The 19,819-nt window shown below is 48.1% G+C and overlaps 1 protein-coding gene and 1 long non-coding RNA gene across 3 annotated transcripts in view; one reads left to right on the forward strand and one right to left on the reverse strand.

Annotated features, from left to right (window-relative positions):
• The window catches only part of LOC118374815 (protein phosphatase 1D-like), a 24,720-nt gene extending 7,192 nt beyond the window's left edge, over window positions 1-17,528 (reverse strand). The window contains exons 1-3 of one of the 2 annotated variants that reach the window (XM_052468683.1): window positions 16,827-17,528; window positions 5,007-5,235; window positions 2,843-2,967 (exon numbers count right to left, since the gene is read on the reverse strand). In XM_052468683.1, coding sequence (XP_052324643.1) covers window positions 2,843-2,967; window positions 5,007-5,235; window positions 16,827-17,370 — 898 coding nt within the window. In that variant the 5' untranslated portion in view covers window positions 17,371-17,528. Of the gene's footprint in view, window positions 1-2,842; window positions 2,968-5,006; window positions 5,236-6,711; window positions 6,804-16,826 lie in introns of those variants that run through there. The other variant, XM_052468684.1, reaches the window with a different exon arrangement.
• LOC127908879 (uncharacterized) lies at window positions 8,882-12,811 on the forward strand. Its single transcript, XR_008068871.1, has 3 exons — window positions 8,882-9,101; window positions 9,231-9,316; window positions 12,797-12,811. It is a non-coding gene; the product is annotated as an uncharacterized LOC127908879 (long non-coding RNA).
• Window positions 17,529-19,819: the final 2,291 nt, after the last annotated feature.

The following is a 19,819-nucleotide window of genomic DNA, read 5'->3' on the forward strand; positions in this document are numbered from 1 at the left end:
CTGCCTCATTGCCGTTCCCGGCTGCCTCATTGTTGTTCCCGGCTGCCTCATTGTTGTTCCCGGCTGCCTCATTGCTGTTCCCGGCTGCCTCATTGCCGTTCCCGGCTGCCTCATTGTTGTTCCCGGCTGCCTCATTGCTGTTCCCGGCTGCCTCATTGTTGTTCCCGGCTGCCTCATTGTTGTTCCCGGCTGCCTCATTGCTGCCTCCCGGCTGCCTCATTGTCGTTCCCGGCTGCCTCATTGTTGTTCCCGGCTGCCTCATTGCTGTTCCGGCTGCCTCATTGCCGTTCCCAGCTGCCTCATTGTTGTTCTGCTGCCTCATTGCTGTTCCCGGCTGCCTCATTGTCGTTCCCGGCTGCCTCATTGTTGTTCCCGGCTGCCTCATTGCGTTCCCGGCTGCCTCATTGCCGTTCCCGGCTGCCTCATTGCTGTTGCTGCCTCAGCTGTTCCCAGCTGCCTCATTGTTGTTCCCGGCTGCCTCATTGTTGTTCCCGGCTGCCTCATTGCCTGCTGCCTCAGCTGTTCCCAGCTGCCTCATTGTTGTTCCCGGCTGCCTCATTGCCGTTCCCAGCTGCCTCATTGCCGTTCCCAGCTGCCTCATTGTTGTTCCCGGCTGCCTCATTGTTGTTCCCGGCTGCCTCATTGCCGTTCCCGGCTGCCTCATTGCCGTTCCCGGCTGCCTCATTGCCGTTCCCGGCTGCCTCATTGCCGTTCCCAGCTGCCTCATTGCCTGTCCAGCTGTTCCCAGCTGCCTCATTGCCTGTCCAGCTGTTCCCAGCTGCCTCATTGCCTGTCCAGCTGTTCCCAGCTGCCTCATTGCCTGTCCAGCTGTTCCCAGCTGCCTCATTGCCTGTCTAGCTGTTCCCAAACATAGTTATATATGGGTTCTTTATGTTTGGAAACAGCAATACAGTGATCAGTGAGCCAAGTAGTTAGAGGATGAGTAAGCTCTTTCAGAAGCTAACAGATTCATTACCCACCGACATTACCCACCGACACTACTGCCCACCGACAATACTGCCCACCGACACTACTGCCCACCGACACTACTGCCCACCGACAATACTGCCCACCGACAATACTGCCCACCGACAATACTGCCCACCGACACTACTGCCCACCGACACTACTGCCCACCGACACTACTGCCCACCGACACTACTGCCCACCGACACTACTGCCCACCGACACTACTGCCCACCGACACTACTGCCCACCGACAATACTGCCCACCGACAATACTGCCCACCGACAATACTGCCCACCGACAATACTGCCCACCGACACTACTGCCCACCGACACTACTGCCCACCGACACTACTGCCCACCGACACTACTGCCCACCGACACTACTGCCCACCGACACTACTGCCCACCGACACTACTGCCCACCGACACTACTGCCCACCGACACTACTGCCCACCGACACTACTGCCCACCGACACTACTGCCCACCGACACTACTGCCCACCGACAATACTGCCCACCGACACTACTGCCCACCAACATTATCCACCGACACTACTGCCCACCGACACTACTGCCCACCGACACTACTGCCCACCGACACTACTGCCCACCGACACTACTGCCCACCAACATTATCCACCGACACTACTGCCCACCGACACTACTGCCCACCAACATTATCCACCGACACTACTGCCCACCGACAATACTGCCCACCGACAATACTGCCCACCAACAATACTGCCCACCGACACTACTGCCCACCAACATTATCCACCGACACTACTGCCCACCGACACTACTGCCCACCGACACTACTGCCCACCGACACTACTGCCCACCAACATTATCCACCGACACTACTGCCCACCGACACTACTGCCCACCAACATTATCCACCGACACTACTGCCCACCGACACTACTGCCCACCGACACTACTGCCCACCGACATTACCCACCGACACTACTGCCCACCGACACTACTACCCACCAACATTATCCACCGACACTACTGCCCACCGACACCATTACCCACCGACAATACTGCCCACCGACAATACTGCCCACCGACACTACTGCCCACCGACACTACTGCCCACCGACACTACTGCCCACCGACAATACTGCCCACCGACAATACTGCCCACCGACACTACTGCCCACCGACACTACTGCCCACCGACACTACTGCCCACCGACACTACTGCCCACCGACACTACTGCCCACCGACACTACTGCCCACCGACACTACTGCCCACCGACACTACTGCCCACCGACACTACAGCACACCACAAATCCCAACATAGCACACCACAAATCCCAACATAGCACACCACAAATCCCAACATAGCACACCACAACTCCCAACATAGCACACCACAACTCCCAACATAGCACACCACAAATCCCAACATAGCACACCACAAATCCCAACATAGCACACCACAACTCCCAACATAGCACACCACAAATCCCAACATAGCACACCACAAATCCCAACATAGCACACCACAAATCCCAACATAGCACACCACAAATCCCAACATAGCACACCACAAATCCCAACATAGCACACCACAAATCCCAACATAGCACACCACAAATCCCAACATAGCACACCACAAATCCCAACATAGCACACCACAAATCCCAACATAGCACAATCCCAGGATTTGTGAATCTGTTCAGAACAAAACAGCTAGAGTCACAGCTCAAAGGCTGACTTCGGCTAATCAGATTTCAGCTAATAGAGAGAAGTATTTAACAAATTAACTACATGATGGAATTCAATAATCATAAACTATTTACATATCATTTAAATACTTTTGTGGAACTTTGAATCTTTGCGACAACAACCACGACATACCAAGAGCTCTGGCCACGGCCAGGAACGGTATCTGGTCCATGACGGTGCTCCTCCGGACCGGCCCGTTATGAGTCAGCCTGGGTCTCTTCCACACCACCCGGTTCACACCAGACTTCTTTATCACACTGGAGATAGGAGGGAGAGAGACAGACAGGACAGTTATCACACTGGAGATAGGAGGGAGAGAGTCCATCCCTCTTGTCTAGTCACCCAGTCAGTTCTACAGTAGTCTGCCCATCCCTCTAGTCTAGTTACCCAGTCAGTTCTACAGTAGTCTGTCCATCCCTCTAGTCACCCAGTCAGTTCTACAGTAGTCTGTCCTTCCCTCTAGTCTAGTCACCCAGTCAGTTCTACAGTAGTCTGTCCATCCCTCTAGTCTAGTTACCCAGTCAGTTCTACAGTAGTCTGTCCATCCCTCTAGTCTAGTTACCCAGTCAGTTCTACAGTGGTCTAGTCACTCAGTCAGTTCTACAGTAGTCTGTCCATCCCTCTAGTCTAGTCACCCAGTCAGTTCTACAGTAGTCTAGTCACCCAGTCAGTTCTACAGTAGTCTAGTCACCCAGTCAGTTCTACAGTAGTCTAGTCACCCAGTCAGTTCTACAGTAGTCTAGTCACCCAGTCAGTTCTACAGTAGTCTAGTCACCCAGTCAGTTCTACAGTAGTCTAGTCACCCAGTCAGTTCTACAGTAGTCTAGTCACCCAGTCAGTTCTACAGTAGTCTAGTCACCCAGTCAGTTCTACAGTAGTCTAGTTACCCAGTCAGTTCTACAGTAGTCTGTCCATCCCTCTAGTCTAGTTACCCAGTCAGTTCTACAGTAGTCTAGTCACAAAGTCAGTTCTACAGTAGTCTAGTCACAAAGTCAGTTCTACAGTAGTCTAGTCACAAAGTCAGTTCTACAGTAGTCTAGTCACAAAGTCAGTTCTACAGTAGTCTAGTCAAAGTCAGTTCTACAGTAGTCTATCCATCCCTCTAGTCTAGTTACCCAGTCAGTTCTACTGTAGTCTAGTTACCCAGTCAGTTCTACAGTAGTCTATCCATCCCTCTAGTCTAGTCACCCAGTCAGTTCTACAGTAGTCTGTCCATCCCTCTAGTTACCCAGTCAGTTCTACAGTAGTCTAGTTACCCAGTCAGTTCTACAGTAGTCCAGTTACCCAGTCAGTTCTACAGTAGTCCAGTTACCCAGTCAGTTCTCTAGTCACAAAGTCAGTTCTACAGTAGTCTAGTCACAAAGTCAGTTCTACAGTAGTCTAGTCAGTCAAAGTCAGTTCTACAGTAGTCTCCAGTCACAAAGTCAGTTCTACAGTAGTCTAGTCCATCCCTCAAAGTCAGTTCTACAGTAGTCTAGTCAAAGTCAGTTCTACAGTAGTCTGTCCATCCCTCTAGTCTAGTCACCCAGTCAGTTCTACAGTAGTCTAGTACCCAGTCAGTTCTACAGTAGTCTAGTCACTCAGTCAGTTCTACAGTAGTCTAGTCACCCAGTCAGTTCTACAGTAGTCTAGTCACCAGTCAGTTCTACAGTAGTCTAGTCACCCATCAGTTCCAGTAGTCTAGTCACCCAGTCAGTTCTACAGTAGTCTGTCCATCCCTCTAGTTACCCAGTCAGTTCTACAGTAGTCTAGTCACCCAGTCAGTTCTACAGTAGTCCAGTTACCCAGTCAGTTCTACAGTAGTCTAGTCACCCAGTTCTCAGTTCTACAGTAGTCTAGTATCCATCAGTTCTACTAGTCCAGTCACCCAGTCAGTTCTACAGTAGTCTAGTCACCCAGTCAGTTCTACAGTAGTCTAGTTACCCAGTCAGTTCTACAGTAGTCTAGTTACCCAGTCAGTTCTACAGTAGTCTAGTTACCCAGTCAGTTCTACAGTAGTCCAGTTACCCAGTCAGTTCTACAGTAGTCTGTCCATCCCTCTAGTCCCTCTAGAGAGAGTGAGAGTGAGAGTGAGAGTGAGAGAGAGAGAGAGATTCTCTTTGGCTCTAACCCATTGCCCTGTTGTTTTGGATGCACGGTCACATGAGGGTACGGTTGGGGCCCCCAGTACAGTAGTATGTGTTAGTTAGGCTAGTCTGTCAGACAGGCAAAACATTACAATGTTGAGGTAGTTAGTTCTCCAGTTGACTGGCTAGACAACTAACCGAGTACTGTAGTATGTGTTGGTCAATCTTACCTGCCCCCCAGCCCTTCGATGCGTTCCCTCTCCTTGGGCAGCTCAGGCTTGTGGTCCTGTGTAACCTCCACGGCCCTGATGAACTGGTCAGAGGGGTCATCCTGGACCCCCAACACTATGGCAGAGTCTCCTACGTGGGCCACGTACATGCGGTTCCCCCGGACTACCACGACACTGGCCGTGGTGCCTGAGGTGCTGGGTAACCCTGTGAAAGTCTTGGGCCATTCGGCTGCAGAGAGATGGAGAGAGGGAGAGAAAGAGAGAGACAGAAAGAGAGAGAGAGAGACAGAAAGAGAGACAGAAAGAGAGAGAGAGACAGAAAGAGAGAGAGAGAGACAGAAAGAGAGAGAGAGACAGAAGAGAGAGAGAGACAGAAAGAGAGAGAGAGACAGAAAGAGAGAGAGAGACAGAAAGAGAGAGAGAGACAGAAAGAGAGAGAGAGACAGAAAGAGAGAGAGAGAGACAGAAAGAGACAGAAAGAGAGACAGAAAGAGAGACAGAAAGAGACAGAAAGAGAGAGAGAGAGACAGAAAGAGAGAGAGAGAGAAAGAGAGGAAAAGACATGGAGGGAGAGTGAGAGACAGAAAGAGAGAGAGGAAAAGAGAGAGAGGAAAAGAGAGAGATAACGTGTTAAAAATATTGGAAGCTGCCCAGCCTTAGAAGAAGCATTGGGAGTCAGACAACCAGCAAGTAGCTCATACCAGACACAGATGAAGACCTAGCTAGCCAGCAACTAGCTCATACCAGACACAGATGAAGACCTAGCTAGCCAGCAACTAGCTCATACCAGACACAGATGAAGCCCTAGCTAGCCAGTAACTAGCTAACACCAGACAAATATGAAGACCTAGCTAGCCAGTAACTAGCTAACACCAGACACAGATGAAGCCCTAGCTAGCCAGTAACTAGCTAACACCAGACAAATATGAAGACCTAGCTAGCCAGTAACTAGCTAACACCAGACACAGTTGAAGCCCTAGCTAGCCAGTAACTAGCTAACACCAGACACAGATGAAGCCCTAGCTAGCCAGTAACTAGCTAACACCAGACACAGATGAAGCCCTAGCTAGCCAGTAACTAGCTAACACCAGACACAGATGAAGCCCTAGTAACTAGCCAGACACAGATGAAGCCCTAGCTAGCCAGTAACTAGCTAACACCAGACACAGATGAAGCCCTAGCTAGCCAGTAACTAGCTAACACCAGACACAGATGAAGCCCTAGCTAGCCAGTAACTAGCTAACACCAGACACAGATGAAGCCCTAGCTAGCCAGTAACTAGCTAACACCAGACACAGATGAAGCCCTAGCTAGCCAGTAACTAGCTAACACCAGACACAGATGAAGCCCTAGCTAGCCAGTAACTAGCTAACACCAGACACAGATGAAGCCCTAGCTAGCCAGTAACTAGCTAACACCAGACACAGATGAAGCCCTAGCTAGCCAGTAACTAGCTAACACCAGACACAGATGAAGCCCTAGCTAGCCAGTAACTAGCTAACACCAGACACAGATGAAGCCCTAGCTAGCCAGTAACTAGCTAACACCAGACAAATATGAAGACCTAGCTAGCCAGTAACTATCTAACACCAGACACAGATGAAGCCCTAGCTAGCCAGTAACTATCTAACACCAGACACAGATGAAGACCTAGCTAGCCAGTAACTAGCTAACACCAGACACAGTTGAAAGGGGAAACACATACAGTAACTATTTGTTTGCCATAGATGAACAGGGTAAACTTTTAATTATATTTGCCAACACCCTACAGTCAAATGTTGGCACCAGTAAAGTTGCCATCTAGCTATATAAACCACACCCCTCTGCAAACCCTTCTAAGATGTTGGTTAGAAGGCAGAACTTATTTAAATTAGTTCAAATAATATCATGTTACCATTGGTGTATTTAAAATGAGGTGTTTTCACCTTAATAATGAATCCTAGTGTTTGACACGGGGGGAGGAAACCAGTAACTTCATGATTAACCTTAATCAATGTAGAAGCAACAGTCATTTTTCATACATTGATCTGGTTTCCTTCAAATATCAAATTGGATGAAAAACACGATTGACTGTTCATGACCTTTAAACTAAAAAGACACAACTTCGTCTGCCGTCTTCACAGACCCGACACCAGGCCAGTGAGATCGGAGGAACACACGACAGGGTCAGGATGAGAGACTGATGCTTCTCCAGATTACAAACACACTACTATCTCAATCTAAACACAGACCCAGACAGACATTTTATCAACACCTGTGACAAGTCTGGGGAGGCGCAAGTAGTAGTGAATTATGGCTGTCCAACCCTGTTCCTGGAGAGACACCCTCCTGTAGGTTTATACTCCAACCCTGTTCCTGGAGAGACACCCTCCTGTAGGTTTATACTCCAACCCTGTTCCTGGAGAGATGCCCTCCTGTAGGTTTATACTCCAACCCTGTTCCTGGAGAGACACCCTCCTGTAGGTTTATACTCCAACCCTGTTCCTGGAGAGACACCCTCCTGTAGGTTTACACTCCAACCCTGTTCCTGGGGAGACACCCTCCTGTAGGTTTATACTCCAACCCTGTTCCTGGAGAGACACCCTCCTGTAGGTTTTAACTCCAACCCTGTTCCTGGAGAGACACCCTCCTGTAGGTTTAAACTCCAACCCTGTTCCTGGAGAGTTACCCTCCTGTAGGTTTAAACTCCAACCCTGTTCCTGGAGAGACACCCTCCTGTAGGTTTATACTCCAACCCTGTTCCTGGAGAGACACCCTCCTGTAGGTTTATACTCCAACCCTGTTCCTGGAGAGACACCCTCCTGTAGGTTTATACTCCAACCCTGTTCCTGGAGAGACACCCTCCTGTAGGTTTATACTCCAACCCTGTTCCTGGAGAGACACCCTCCTGTAGGTTTATACTCCAACCCTGTTCCTGGAGAGACACCCTCCTGTAGGTTTATACTCCAACCCTGTTCCTGGAGAGACACCCTCCTGTAGGTTTATACTCCAACCCTGTTCCTGGAGAGACACCCTCCTGTAGGTTTATACTCCAACCCTGTTCCTGGAGAGACACCCTCCTGTAGGTTTATACTCCAACCCTGTTCCTGGAGAGACACCCTCCTGTAGGTTTATACTCCAACCCTGTTCCTGGAGAGACACCCTCCTGTAGGTTTATACTCCAACCCTGTTCCTGGAGAGACACCCTCCTGTAGGTTTATACTCCAACCCTGTTCCTGGAGAGACACCCTCCTGTAGGTTTATACTCCAACCCTGTTCCTGGAGAGACACCCTCCTGTAGGTTTATACTCCAACCCTGTTCCTGGAGAGACACCCTCCTGTAGGTTTATACTCCAACCCTGTTCCTGGAGAGAAACCCTCCTGTAGGTTTATACTCCAACCCTGTTCCTGGAGAGACACCCTCCTGTAGGTTTATACTCCAACCCTGTTCCTGGAGAGACACCCTCCTGTAGGTTTATACTCCAACCCTGTTCCTGGAGAGACACCCTCCTGTAGGTTTATACTCCAACCCTGTTCCTGGAGAGACACCCTCCTGTAGGTTTATACTCCAACCCTGTTCCTGGAGAGACACCCTCCTGTAGGTTTATACTCCAACCCTGTTCCTGGAGAGACACCCTCCTGTAGGTTTATACTCCAACCCTGTTACTAGAGACACCCTCCTGTAGGTTTATACTCCAACCCTGTTCCTGGAGAGAAACCCTCCTGTAGGTTTATACTCCAACCCTGTTCCTGGAGAGAAACCCTCCTGTAGGTTTATACTCCAACCCTGTTCCTGGAGAGACACCCTCCTGTAGGTTTATACTCCAACCCTGTTCCTGGAGAGACACCCTCCTGTAGGTTTATACTCCAACCCTGTTCCTGGAGAGACACCCTCCTGTAGGTTTATACTCCAACCCTGTTCCTGGAGAGACACCCTCCTGTAGGTTTATACTCCAACCCTGTTCCTGGAGAGACACCCTCCTGTAGGTTTATACTCCAACCCTGTTCCTGGAGAGATACCCTCCTGTAGGTTTATACTCCAACCCTGTTCCTGGAGAGACACCCTCCTGTAGGTTTATACTCCAACCCTGTTCCTGGAGAGATACCCTCCTGTAGGTTTATACTCCAACCCTGTTCCTGGAGAGACACCCTCCTGTAGGTTTATACTCCAACCCTGTTCCTGGAGAGACACCCTCCTGTAGGTTTATACTCCAACCCTGTTCCTGGAGAGACACCCTCCTGTAGGTTTATACTCCAACCCTGTTCCTGGAGAGATACCCTCCTGTAGGTTTTAACTCCAACCCTGTTCCTGGAGAGACACCCTCCTGTAGGTTTATACTCCAACCCTGTTCCTGGAGAGACACCCTCCTGTAGGTTTATACTCCAACCCTGTTCCTGGAGAGACACCCTCCTGTAGGTTTATACTCCAACCCTGTTCCTGGAGAGACACCCTCCTGTAGGTTTATACTCCAACCCTGTTCCTGGAGAGACACCCTCCTGTAGGTTTATACTCCAACCCTGTTCCTGGAGAGACACCCTCCTGTAGGTTTATACTCCAACCCTGTTCCTGGAGACACCCTCCTGTAGGTTTATACTCCAACCCTGTTCCTGGAGAGACACCCTCCTGTAGGTTTATACTCCAACCCTGTTCCTGGAGAGACACCCTCCTGTAGGTTTATACTCCAACCCTGTTCCTGGAGAGACACCCTCCTGTAGGTTTATACTCCAACCCTGTTCCTGGAGAGACACCCTCCTGTAGGTTTATACTCCAACCCTGTTCCTGGAGAGACACCCTCCTGTAGGTTTATACTCCAACCCTGTTCCTGGAGAGACACCCTCCTGTAGGTTTATACTCCAACCCTGTTCCTGGAGAGACACCCTCCTGTAGGTTTATACTCCAACCCTGTTCCTGGAGAGACACCCTCCTGTAGGTTTATACTCCAACCCTGTTCCTGGAGAGACACCCTCCTGTAGGTTTATACTCCAACCCTGTTCCTGGAGAGACACCCTCCTGTAGGTTTATACTCCAACCCTGTTCCTGGAGAGACACCCTCCTGTAGGTTTATACTCCAACCCTGTTCCTGGAGAGACACCCTCCTGTAGGTTTATACTCCAACCCTGTTCCTGGAGAGACACCCTCCTGTAGGTTTATACTCCAACCCTGTTCCTGGAGAGACACCCTCCTGTAGGTTTATACTCCAACCCTGTTCCTGGAGAGACACCCTCCTGTAGGTTTATACTCCAACCCTGTTCCTGGAGAGACACCCTCCTGTAGGTTTATACTCCAACCCTGTTCCTGGAGAGACACCCTCCTGTAGGTTTATACTCCAACCCTGTTCCTGGAGAGACACCCTCCTGTAGGTTTATACTCCAACCCTGTTCCTGGAGAGACACCCTCCTGTAGGTTTATACTCCAACCCTGTTCCTGGGGAGACACCCTCCTGTAGGTTTATACTCCAACCCTGTTCCTGGAGAGACACCCTCCTGTAGGTTTATACTCCAACCCTGTTCCTGGAGAGACACCCTCCTGTAGGTTTATACTCCAACCCTGTTCCTGGAGAGACACCCTCCTGTAGGTTTATACTCCAACCCTGTTCCTGGAGAGACACCCTCCTGTAGGTTTATACTCCAACCCTGTTCCTGGAGAGACACCCTCCTGTAGGTTTATACTCCAACCCTGTTCCTGGGAGACACCCTCCTGTAGGTTTATACTCCAACCCTGTTCCTGGAGAGACACCCTCCTGTAGGTTTATACTCCAACCCTGTTCCTGGAGAGACACCCTCCTGTAGGTTTATACTCCAACCCTGTTCCTGGAGAGACACCCTCCTGTAGGTTTATACTCCAACCCTGTTCCTGGAGAGACACCCTCCTGTAGGTTTATACTCCAACCCTGTTCCTGGAGAGACACCCTCCTGTAGGTTTATACTCCAACCCTGTTCCTGGAGAGACACCCTCCTGTAGGTTTATACTCCAACCCTGTTCCTGGAGAGACACCCTCCTGTAGGTTTATACTCCAACCCTGTTCCTGGAGAGACACCCTCCTGTAGGTTTATACTCCAACCCTGTTCCTGGAGAGACACCCTCCTGTAGGTTTATACTCCAACCCTGTTCCTGGAGACACCCTCCTGTAGGTTTATACTCCAACCCTGTTCCTGGAGAGACACCCTCCTGTAGGTTTATACTCCAACCCTGTTCCTGGAGAGACACCCTCCTGTAGGTTTATACTCCAACCCTGTTCCTGGAGAGACACCCTCCTGTAGGTTTATACTCCAACCCTGTTCCTGGAGAGACACCCTCCTGTAGGTTTATACTCCAACCCTGTTCCTGGAGAGACACCCTCCTGTAGGTTTATACTCCAACCCTGTTCCTGGAGAGACACCCTCCTGTTCCTGGAGAGGTTTATACTCCAACCCTGTTCCTGGAGAGACACCCTCCTGTAGGTTTATACTCCAACCCTGTTCCTGGAGAGACACCCTCCTGTAGGTTTATACTCCAACCCTGTTCCTGGAGAGACACCCTCCTGTAGGTTTATACTCCAACCCTGTTCCTGGAGAGACACCCTCCTGTAGGTTTATACTCCAACCCTGTTCCTGGAGAGACACCCTCCTGTAGGTTTATACTCCAACCCTGTTCCTGGAGAGACACCCTCCTGTAGGTTTTACTCCAACCCTGTTCCTGGAGAGACACTCCAACCCTGTTCCTGGAGAGACACCCTCCTGTAGGTTTATACTCCAACCCTGTTCCTGGAGAGACACCCTCCTGTAGGTTTATACTCCAACCCTGTTCCTGGAGAGACACCCTCCTGTAGGTTTATACTCCAACCCTGTTCCTGGAGAGACACCCTCCTGTAGGTTTATACTCCAACCCTGTTCCTGGAGAGACACCCTCCTGTAGGTTTATACTCCAACCCTGTTCCTGGAGAGACACCCTCCTGTAGGTTTATACTCCAACCCTGTTCCTGGAGAGAGGACACCCTGTTCCTGAGGTTTATACTCCAACCCTGTTCCTGGGGAGACACCCTCCTGTAGGTTTTACTCCAACCCTGTTCCTGGAGAGACACCCTCCTGTAGGTTTATACTCCAACCCCTGTTCCTGGAGAGACACCCTCCTGTAGGTTTATACTCCAACCCTGTTCCTGGAGAGACACCCTCCTGTAGGTTTATACTCCAACCCTGTTCCTGGAGAGACACCCTCCTGTAGGTTTATACTCCAACCCTGTTCCTGGAGAGACACCCTCCTGTAGGTTTATACTCCAACCCTGTTCCTGGAGAGACACCCTCCTGTAGGTTTATTGTTTATACTCCAACCCTGTTCCTGGAGAGACACCCTCCTGTAGGTTTATACTCCAACCCTGTTCCTGGAGAGACACCCTCCTGTAGGTTTATACTCCAACCCTGTTCCTGGAGAGACACCCTCCTGTAGGTTTATACTCCAACCCTGTTCCTGGAGAGACACCCTCCTGTAGGTTTATACTCCAACCCTGTTCCTGGAGAGACACCCTCCTGTAGGTTTATACTCCAACCCTGTTCCTGGAGAGACACCCTCCTGTAGGTTTATACTCCAACCCTGTTCCTGGAGAGACACCCTCCTGTAGGTTTATACTCCAACCCTGTTCCTGGAGAGACACCCTCCTGTAGGTTTATACTCCAACCCTGTTCCTGGAGAGACACCCTCCTGTAGGTTTATACTCCAACCCTGTTCCTGGAGAGACACCCTCCTGTAGGTTTATACTCCAACCCTGTTCCTGGAGAGACACCCTCCTGTAGGTTTTATACTCCAACCCTGTTCCTGGAGAGACACCCTCCTGTAGGTTTTAACTCCAACCCTGTTCCTGGAGAGACACCCTCCTGTAGGTTTATACTCCAACCCTGTTCCTGGAGAGACACCCTCCTGTAGGTTTATACTCCAACCCTGTTCCTGGAGAGACACCCTCCTGTAGGTTTATACTCCAACCCTGTTCCTGGAGAGACACCCTCCTGTAGGTTTTATACTCCAACCCTGTTCCTGGAGAGACACCCTCCTGTAGGTTTAACTCCAACCCTGTTCCTGGAGAGACACCCTCCTGTAGGTTTATACTCCAACCCTGTTCCTGGAGAGACACCCTCCTGTAGGTTTATACTCCAACCCTGTTCCTGGAGAGACACCCTCCTGTAGGTTTATACTCCAACCCTGTTCCTGGGGAGACACCCTCCTGTAGGTTTATACTCCAACCCTGTTCCTGGAGAGACACCCTCCTGTAGGTTTTAACTCCAACCCTGTTCCTGGGGAGACACCCTCCTGTAGGTTTAAACTCCAACCCTGTTCTTGGAGAGACACCCTCCTGTAGGTTTTAACTCCAACCCTGTTACTAGAGACACCCTCCTGTAGGTTTATACACCAACCCTGTTCCTGGAGAGACACCCTCCTGTAGGTTTATACTCCAACCCTGTTCCTGGAGAGATACCCTCCTGTAGGTTTATACTCCCAACTATACTCCTGGAGAGATACCCTCCTGTAGGTTTTAACTCCAACCCTGTTACTAGAGACACCCTCCTGTAGGTTTATACACCAACCCTGTTCCTGGAGAGATACCCTCCTGTAGGTTTATACTCCCAACTATACTCCTGGAGAACTACCCTCCTGTAGGTTAGAGTTAGAACCTACAGGAGGGCATCTCTCCAGGAACAGGGTTGGAGTTAAAACCTACAGGAGGGTTTCTCTCCAGGAACAGGGTTGGAGTGTAAACCTACAGGAGGGCATCTCTCCAGGAACAGGGTTGGAGTTAAAACCTACAGGAGGGTATCTCTCCAGGAACAGGGTTGGAGTTAAAACCTACAGGAGGGCATCTCTCCAGGAACAGGGTTGGACAGCCCTGGTATAGGGTATCATTAGTGACACATCCATTGGCATAACAAGTAGTTACTTGCACAAGTTTGTTCCAGATCAGCACTCAGCACTAACAAACACATGACTCATCTAATCCAGGACTTGGTTTAGTTAAATCAGATGTGTTAATATTGGGCTCAAAGACAAATGCACATCCTTGAGTTTTCCCAGGTCAAGATTACAGCTTGTATCCACTGTGTTCTAGTGACTTGACAGGGCAGTCGAAAGAACCAGAGCGAATCGCTGATGACCGCCCTAAATACGACTGCCCTCACAGCTGATAGACCAAGAGACTTGTTCATCAAATGATAAGAGAAGGGGGGGGTGTAGAATATGCTGCTTCATACACTCTCCTTCACAACCAACCATATCAGATCTCACATGCTGCCTGGCCTGCCTCCCTCCTCCAGCAATAAACCTGATTTGTTATGTCATCGAGGTCAAACAACCGTCGTCAACTCTTTCCAAACACGCAGCTGAACCATTGTCATGTGTATCGAAAGCAAACAGAGGAAGGCACTATGGGAAAATCCCATTCGTGGTAGCGATGTGCCGTTCGTGAACCATTAGTTATTTTATAAACTTCTCTTTTTACTGACTCAAGGAGTCAAAATTCGTTTTTCCTGAGTGACTCGTTCAATTTTGAAGTTTATTTGGCCTGCTAGAGCTGTGCCCCCCAAAAAATGGTACATTACTTCATTATCTGTTTGCAATGCACATCAGTGACATCTGCTGGTCAGGAATAAAATAGCAGCGTGTGATTATCAGATGGTTTTTTTCTCCTCCTCCACTGTTTTCATCAAAACTCTGTAGCACAGCAGAAGATTGTTGGCTTCAGAAACCTATAATCAGTAGGAATACCAGGCTCACATCTTACACATCATGCTTCCCTTTTGATGTGGTCAAGGTGACTATTTAATTTTTTTTTTTTTTTAAACAATGTTATTATTTAAGGATGCTTAATAAGACAGAAGCTTTATGCTACACTAAAAAAAACGAATTATTTGAACCAAATACCCAAATACGTCCCTGAATGTTTGTGGTGCAAAGTTCCCTACGTTAAGCTACCGGTCAAGGGAAACGTTTAGTACAAAAATCTGAACTACATAAGAATAAAAATAAGAATTTGTTCTTAATAACTGACTTGCCTAGTTAAATAAAGGTAAAATAAAAAATTAAGTATGTTGTCCAGTAGAGGTCGGTGTTTGAAATCAGCTTGGAATCGAAGAAAGCACCGGAACTACGACGAAAATCAGTGTGATCTCGTATATTACAACACACGGTTTGAAAAAGCACGTGATCAAAATGAATCTTTCCAACTTCAGTGTGTTCAAAACAAACAGGAACTGATATTTAAAATAAATAAAAAGCTCCAACTGGGAAAATTGGATTTGAAACGATCATCCAACTCAGAATTCCAACTCGCGAACTTTGGCCTCTTTCGAGAGCTCCGACTTTCTGACCAGAGATTACTGACCTCATGATTTGACCTCGTATTTTTCCTGAGTTCCCAGTTGTTTTGAACGCAGTTAATTAAGCCTCCATACAAACATGGTCTCTTTTTTTTTGTAGTTTTGTTTTATTGAGTAAGGCAGCTCTAAAATGCAGGTGTGGTTCAGCCGAGCTCAGTGCTCTCTGTGGTGGTGGGGCAGTCAGTGGAAAATACGAAGCCTAGGGGTTGGTAATGTTCTCGAGTTGCCCCGTGATTGGCTCAGTGTTCTGTCACTCATGGGGACACTACCTAACTGCCAAATCTAAGAGTAGAGCTTGAAAATTCAAGCCCCTGGGTGCTACCATAGAGTTTACATTAGAAGTGCTCATCCAAGAAGGCTCAAGATCATTGACCACAGGTAAAATGACATCAAATCACATTATATCTAGTGTAGCTTTGATTGGACTTATCATTCAAAATCTTAGCTAGCAATCATCATGAATCAAGTCAAATCCTTGTCCTTTAATCCTTGTCATGTGAAGAGAAATTATAGATAAAACGTATCGGTGCTCATCGGCTATTACACAACAAGTTGGAAATCACAAATTCAACAATGAGTGGTTTGGAAGGAATCAGTGACTATCTGCAAGCAATCAATCAATCAATCAATCCAAAAGCAATCACCAGCCTGCTATTCAGTGGATTGAGTGTGTGTGTGCGCTCATCACCCTCACTGCAGCTCAGTGCTCATCAAAGACAAGCAATACATTCAAGAGTCGTTCACAATCTAGTTCGGTTGCGGACACAACTAGAGCTCGTTTCAAATGTATCAAGAAATATTCTTATTTGTATGCCTAGTAATCAACACGTGTAAACAATGTACAAGTCTATCACAAATGACAGCTTCAATAAGCAAACCCCTATGATGGACATGTGGTAGCCTAGTGGTTAGAGCGTTGCACCGAAAGGTTGCCGGATCGAATCCCAGAGCTGACAAGGTAGAAATCTGTCGTTCTGCCCCTGAACGAGGCAGTTAAACACACTGTTCCCCGGTAGGCCGTCATTGTTAATAAGAATGTGTTTAACTGACTTGCCTAGTTAAATGTGAAAGGGAGGCTTGTAGAAAGAATCATGACTCTTTCGAGATTTCAGTTCGCCGGTAGGCCTCTGGGCATTACGAAATGAGTCGATAGATTTGGACTTTTCTTTTGATTCTGATTTTGACGAGTCGAGTCAGTAAAAAGAGCTCAACTTCCCCTCACTAATTCACGGAACCCCCCTCGCCCAGTTGAGTGTGACCTGATAGGTTGGAGGGGTTTAGAGAATCACGGGATGTCTTTTTCTTTGCTCTACAGACAGATGGCAAGCCGTGGTATATTTGTTTTACTAGCCAAGCCTGAGAACCCAAACCACACATTCAGCCCGTGGTGGCCATTTCAGTCTTAGCGTTTGCACTAGATGCATTTAGAAAACATAAAAATAAAACACAAATCCCAATGTACAAAGCTAGCTAGATAGACTCATTAATGATTATTTAACTTACGTAGCTTTTTCCACATGGCATGGTGGCATGCAACGAAACCTTTCCGAATAGCTGCACACACTTCTTCGTCATCCTTGGACCAAAAGCCCCGCTGTTTCTTGATGAATTCCCACAAATAGTCCCTTGCGAATTGCGCTGCTTCGCGGCCTCCGTGGCCGTCGAACACCGCGAAGAAAGCCACTGAGCGCTGGGGTTGGTTATCGCTCTTGGTCGCAGCCGGAGTACTCTCCACTTTCGATCCTGCCAGTGCGGCAGCTGCAAAACGTTGGTTCCCATTTTGTGCATTTTGTGTCCATGTAACTGTAGTGGATGCAGAGGCAGATAGAGGATCGTTGTGTGCAGTCCGATCTTGACGCTCGTTTTCAGGCTTTTCCGGCACAATGTCCGTCGTCGAGCTATTCTCTTTGGTCTCATCTTGTTCGTCCGAGTTCAGCTCGTCTTCCCCCGGCTCGGGCTCCATTACTACCTCGGTAACATCCTCCATGTATTTTCTGCCTCCCTGATCGGAAAAAACACTCACTCGCATCAACAATGCGTTTTCCATGGCTGTAGAGACGTCTTTCTTCAGATGCTGGGGGTTTGTAGTACCTAAAAATGGTTTCAAAAGTATTTTAAGTTAAGTTTATGGCAGCTTAATGATCAATCGCCCGCTTTCGGTCTTTGTTTATTTTCAAGCCTTGTAGGCATGCTCAGGAACGCATTGACGTCAGAGCTGTATCAACTGGGGGTAATGTCCGGAAAAATGCACCAGTGCGCCACCTACTGGATGTGTAAATGTATTGGTCACATACTTCATAATAAACAACAGGTGTCGACTAACAGTGGATCAGATCGCTTATTTACGGCCATTCTCAACAATGCAGAGAGAAAAATAATTCCACGAGGAATATATACAGGCCTACATAGTAACAATAGCTTGGCTATATATATATATATATATACACGGGAGTGTGCAAGGTGGTATTGAATGTGTCACCGTCTGTCACCTTGATTACTCACATTTCCCTCGACCTGTGCTCCTACGTTGTAAACTTTAATTCATAGGATAGCAACTCGTCAGGTGGGGATAGGGAACATTTTAGTGTCAATGACAGTCATCTAATATGTTGTAATAGTAATAAGGCCATGCAGAAAAATTATAATAATCATCCTCCCTCATCTTAAATGACACTGACCGCCACTGACATTATAGGTTGAGGTAGTGACTAGGGCAACAGGATAGATAATTAACAGTTTCAGCAGCATATGTGATGAGTCAAGAGAGTTCCTGCAATAGGGTCAAATGCAGATGGTTCGGGTAGCTATTAGCTTAACTATTTAGCAGGAAAGGGGGATACCGAGTCAGTTGCACAACTGAATGCATTCAACCGAAATGTGTCCTCCCGCATTTAACCCAACCCCTCTGAATCTGACCGGTGTGTGGTGCTTCCTTAATCAATGTCCTCGACGACCAGACTTTCCTCTGACACCGCCTGGTATAGAGGTCCTGAATGGCAGGGAGCTCGGCCCCGGTGATGTACTGGGCTGTACGTATTACTCTCGAATGCCTTGTGGTTGGATGCCAAGCAGTTTCCATACCAGGCGGTGATGCAACCAGTCAGGATGCTCTCAGTGGTGTAGCTGTATAACTTTTTGAGGATCTGAGGATCCATGCCAAATCTTTTCAGTCTCCTGAGGGGGAAGAGGCGTTGTCGTACTTTCTTTGCGACTGTGTTGGTGTCGTGCGTGGCCACGCAGTTGTGGGTGAGCAAGGAGTCCAGGAGGGGACTAAGCACGCACCCCTGAGGGGCCCCCGTGTGTAGGGTCAGCGTGGCGGGTGTGGTGTTGCCTACCCTTACCACCTGGGGGCGGCCCATCAGGAAGTCCAGGATTTAGTAGCAGAGGGAGGTGTTTAGTCCCCGGGTCCTGAGCTTAGTGATGGCCTTGTAGGGCATTATGGTGTTGAACACTGAGCTGTAGTCGATGAACAGCATTCTCACATAGGTGTTCCTCTTGTCAGGGGCGGACTGAAACAATCATTCAGGCTGGGAGTTTGACTCCATCCCAGGCCACCCTGTTCATGCAAACCACCTGGATGCAAATGTTGTAGTCCAACCCTATTTGTTGATGTAACGGGTACAAAACTAGTTATACATTTGGTCACTATGTTCATCTGGGAAGAAAGTTATCCACATTACAAAATACAAACATTTGGGGCTGACCAACAAGTAGCCTCTCTGAACACTGAGTTTTCAAGGTATGCTATGGCTATGGGTGCACCCTCATAAACTCACTAGGAATACACCAATCATAGCACATACAAATGCACAAGGCTAGACACACAAAACTATTAGACTAAACCTTATTTTTTTTTAAGGGAATGAGATATACAGAGTTAGGTCAAATGTTCAAATTATTATCTTTATATTCAAGCATCAAAAGTATCAAAAACCTTCACACACATCCACTGAACTTGAACATAAACTACAACAATGTAAGCATAGTACAAAAGTCGAAAAATAACTCCTCTACAACAACAAAAAATGTAGATTACAATGTTTACTCACTGGTGTCCATAAATTATCTTTCATCCCCCAGAACTGAATATTATTGTAGTAGTGCTGGTACTAATGGCGCTAATGATCTTTGTCATTTCCTGTGATGTGTCACACAGGCTACTTACTGTGTTACGTTCATGCATGCATCATGGTTAGGTTACTGTAGCCTGTTTCTCTGTACAGTGTATGTGGCATGAGTCATGACCGAATGGCAGCAAGTCCATAGTCTAGGTTTATTATTTTGTGTTGTTGTATGGTTTACTAGGTGAAACATATTGCCTTCAGAGTCATATTATGATTGCTATGTTGCACTCATTGCTGTTATTTAATATGATATAATTCCTCCACGAAGACGTAAGACTGTGCAAACTGTTTAGCCTACCGGCCGTTGTGTCACTGTTATTAGCTAGGCTACTTAGCTAGCCATGCTGGGTGTCACTGTGTGTGTGTGTGTGT

Source organism: Oncorhynchus keta, chromosome 18 (assembly GCF_023373465.1).
Source record: "Oncorhynchus keta strain PuntledgeMale-10-30-2019 chromosome 18, Oket_V2, whole genome shotgun sequence".
In the NCBI taxonomy this organism is placed as follows: Eukaryota; Metazoa; Chordata; class Actinopteri; order Salmoniformes; family Salmonidae; genus Oncorhynchus; species Oncorhynchus keta.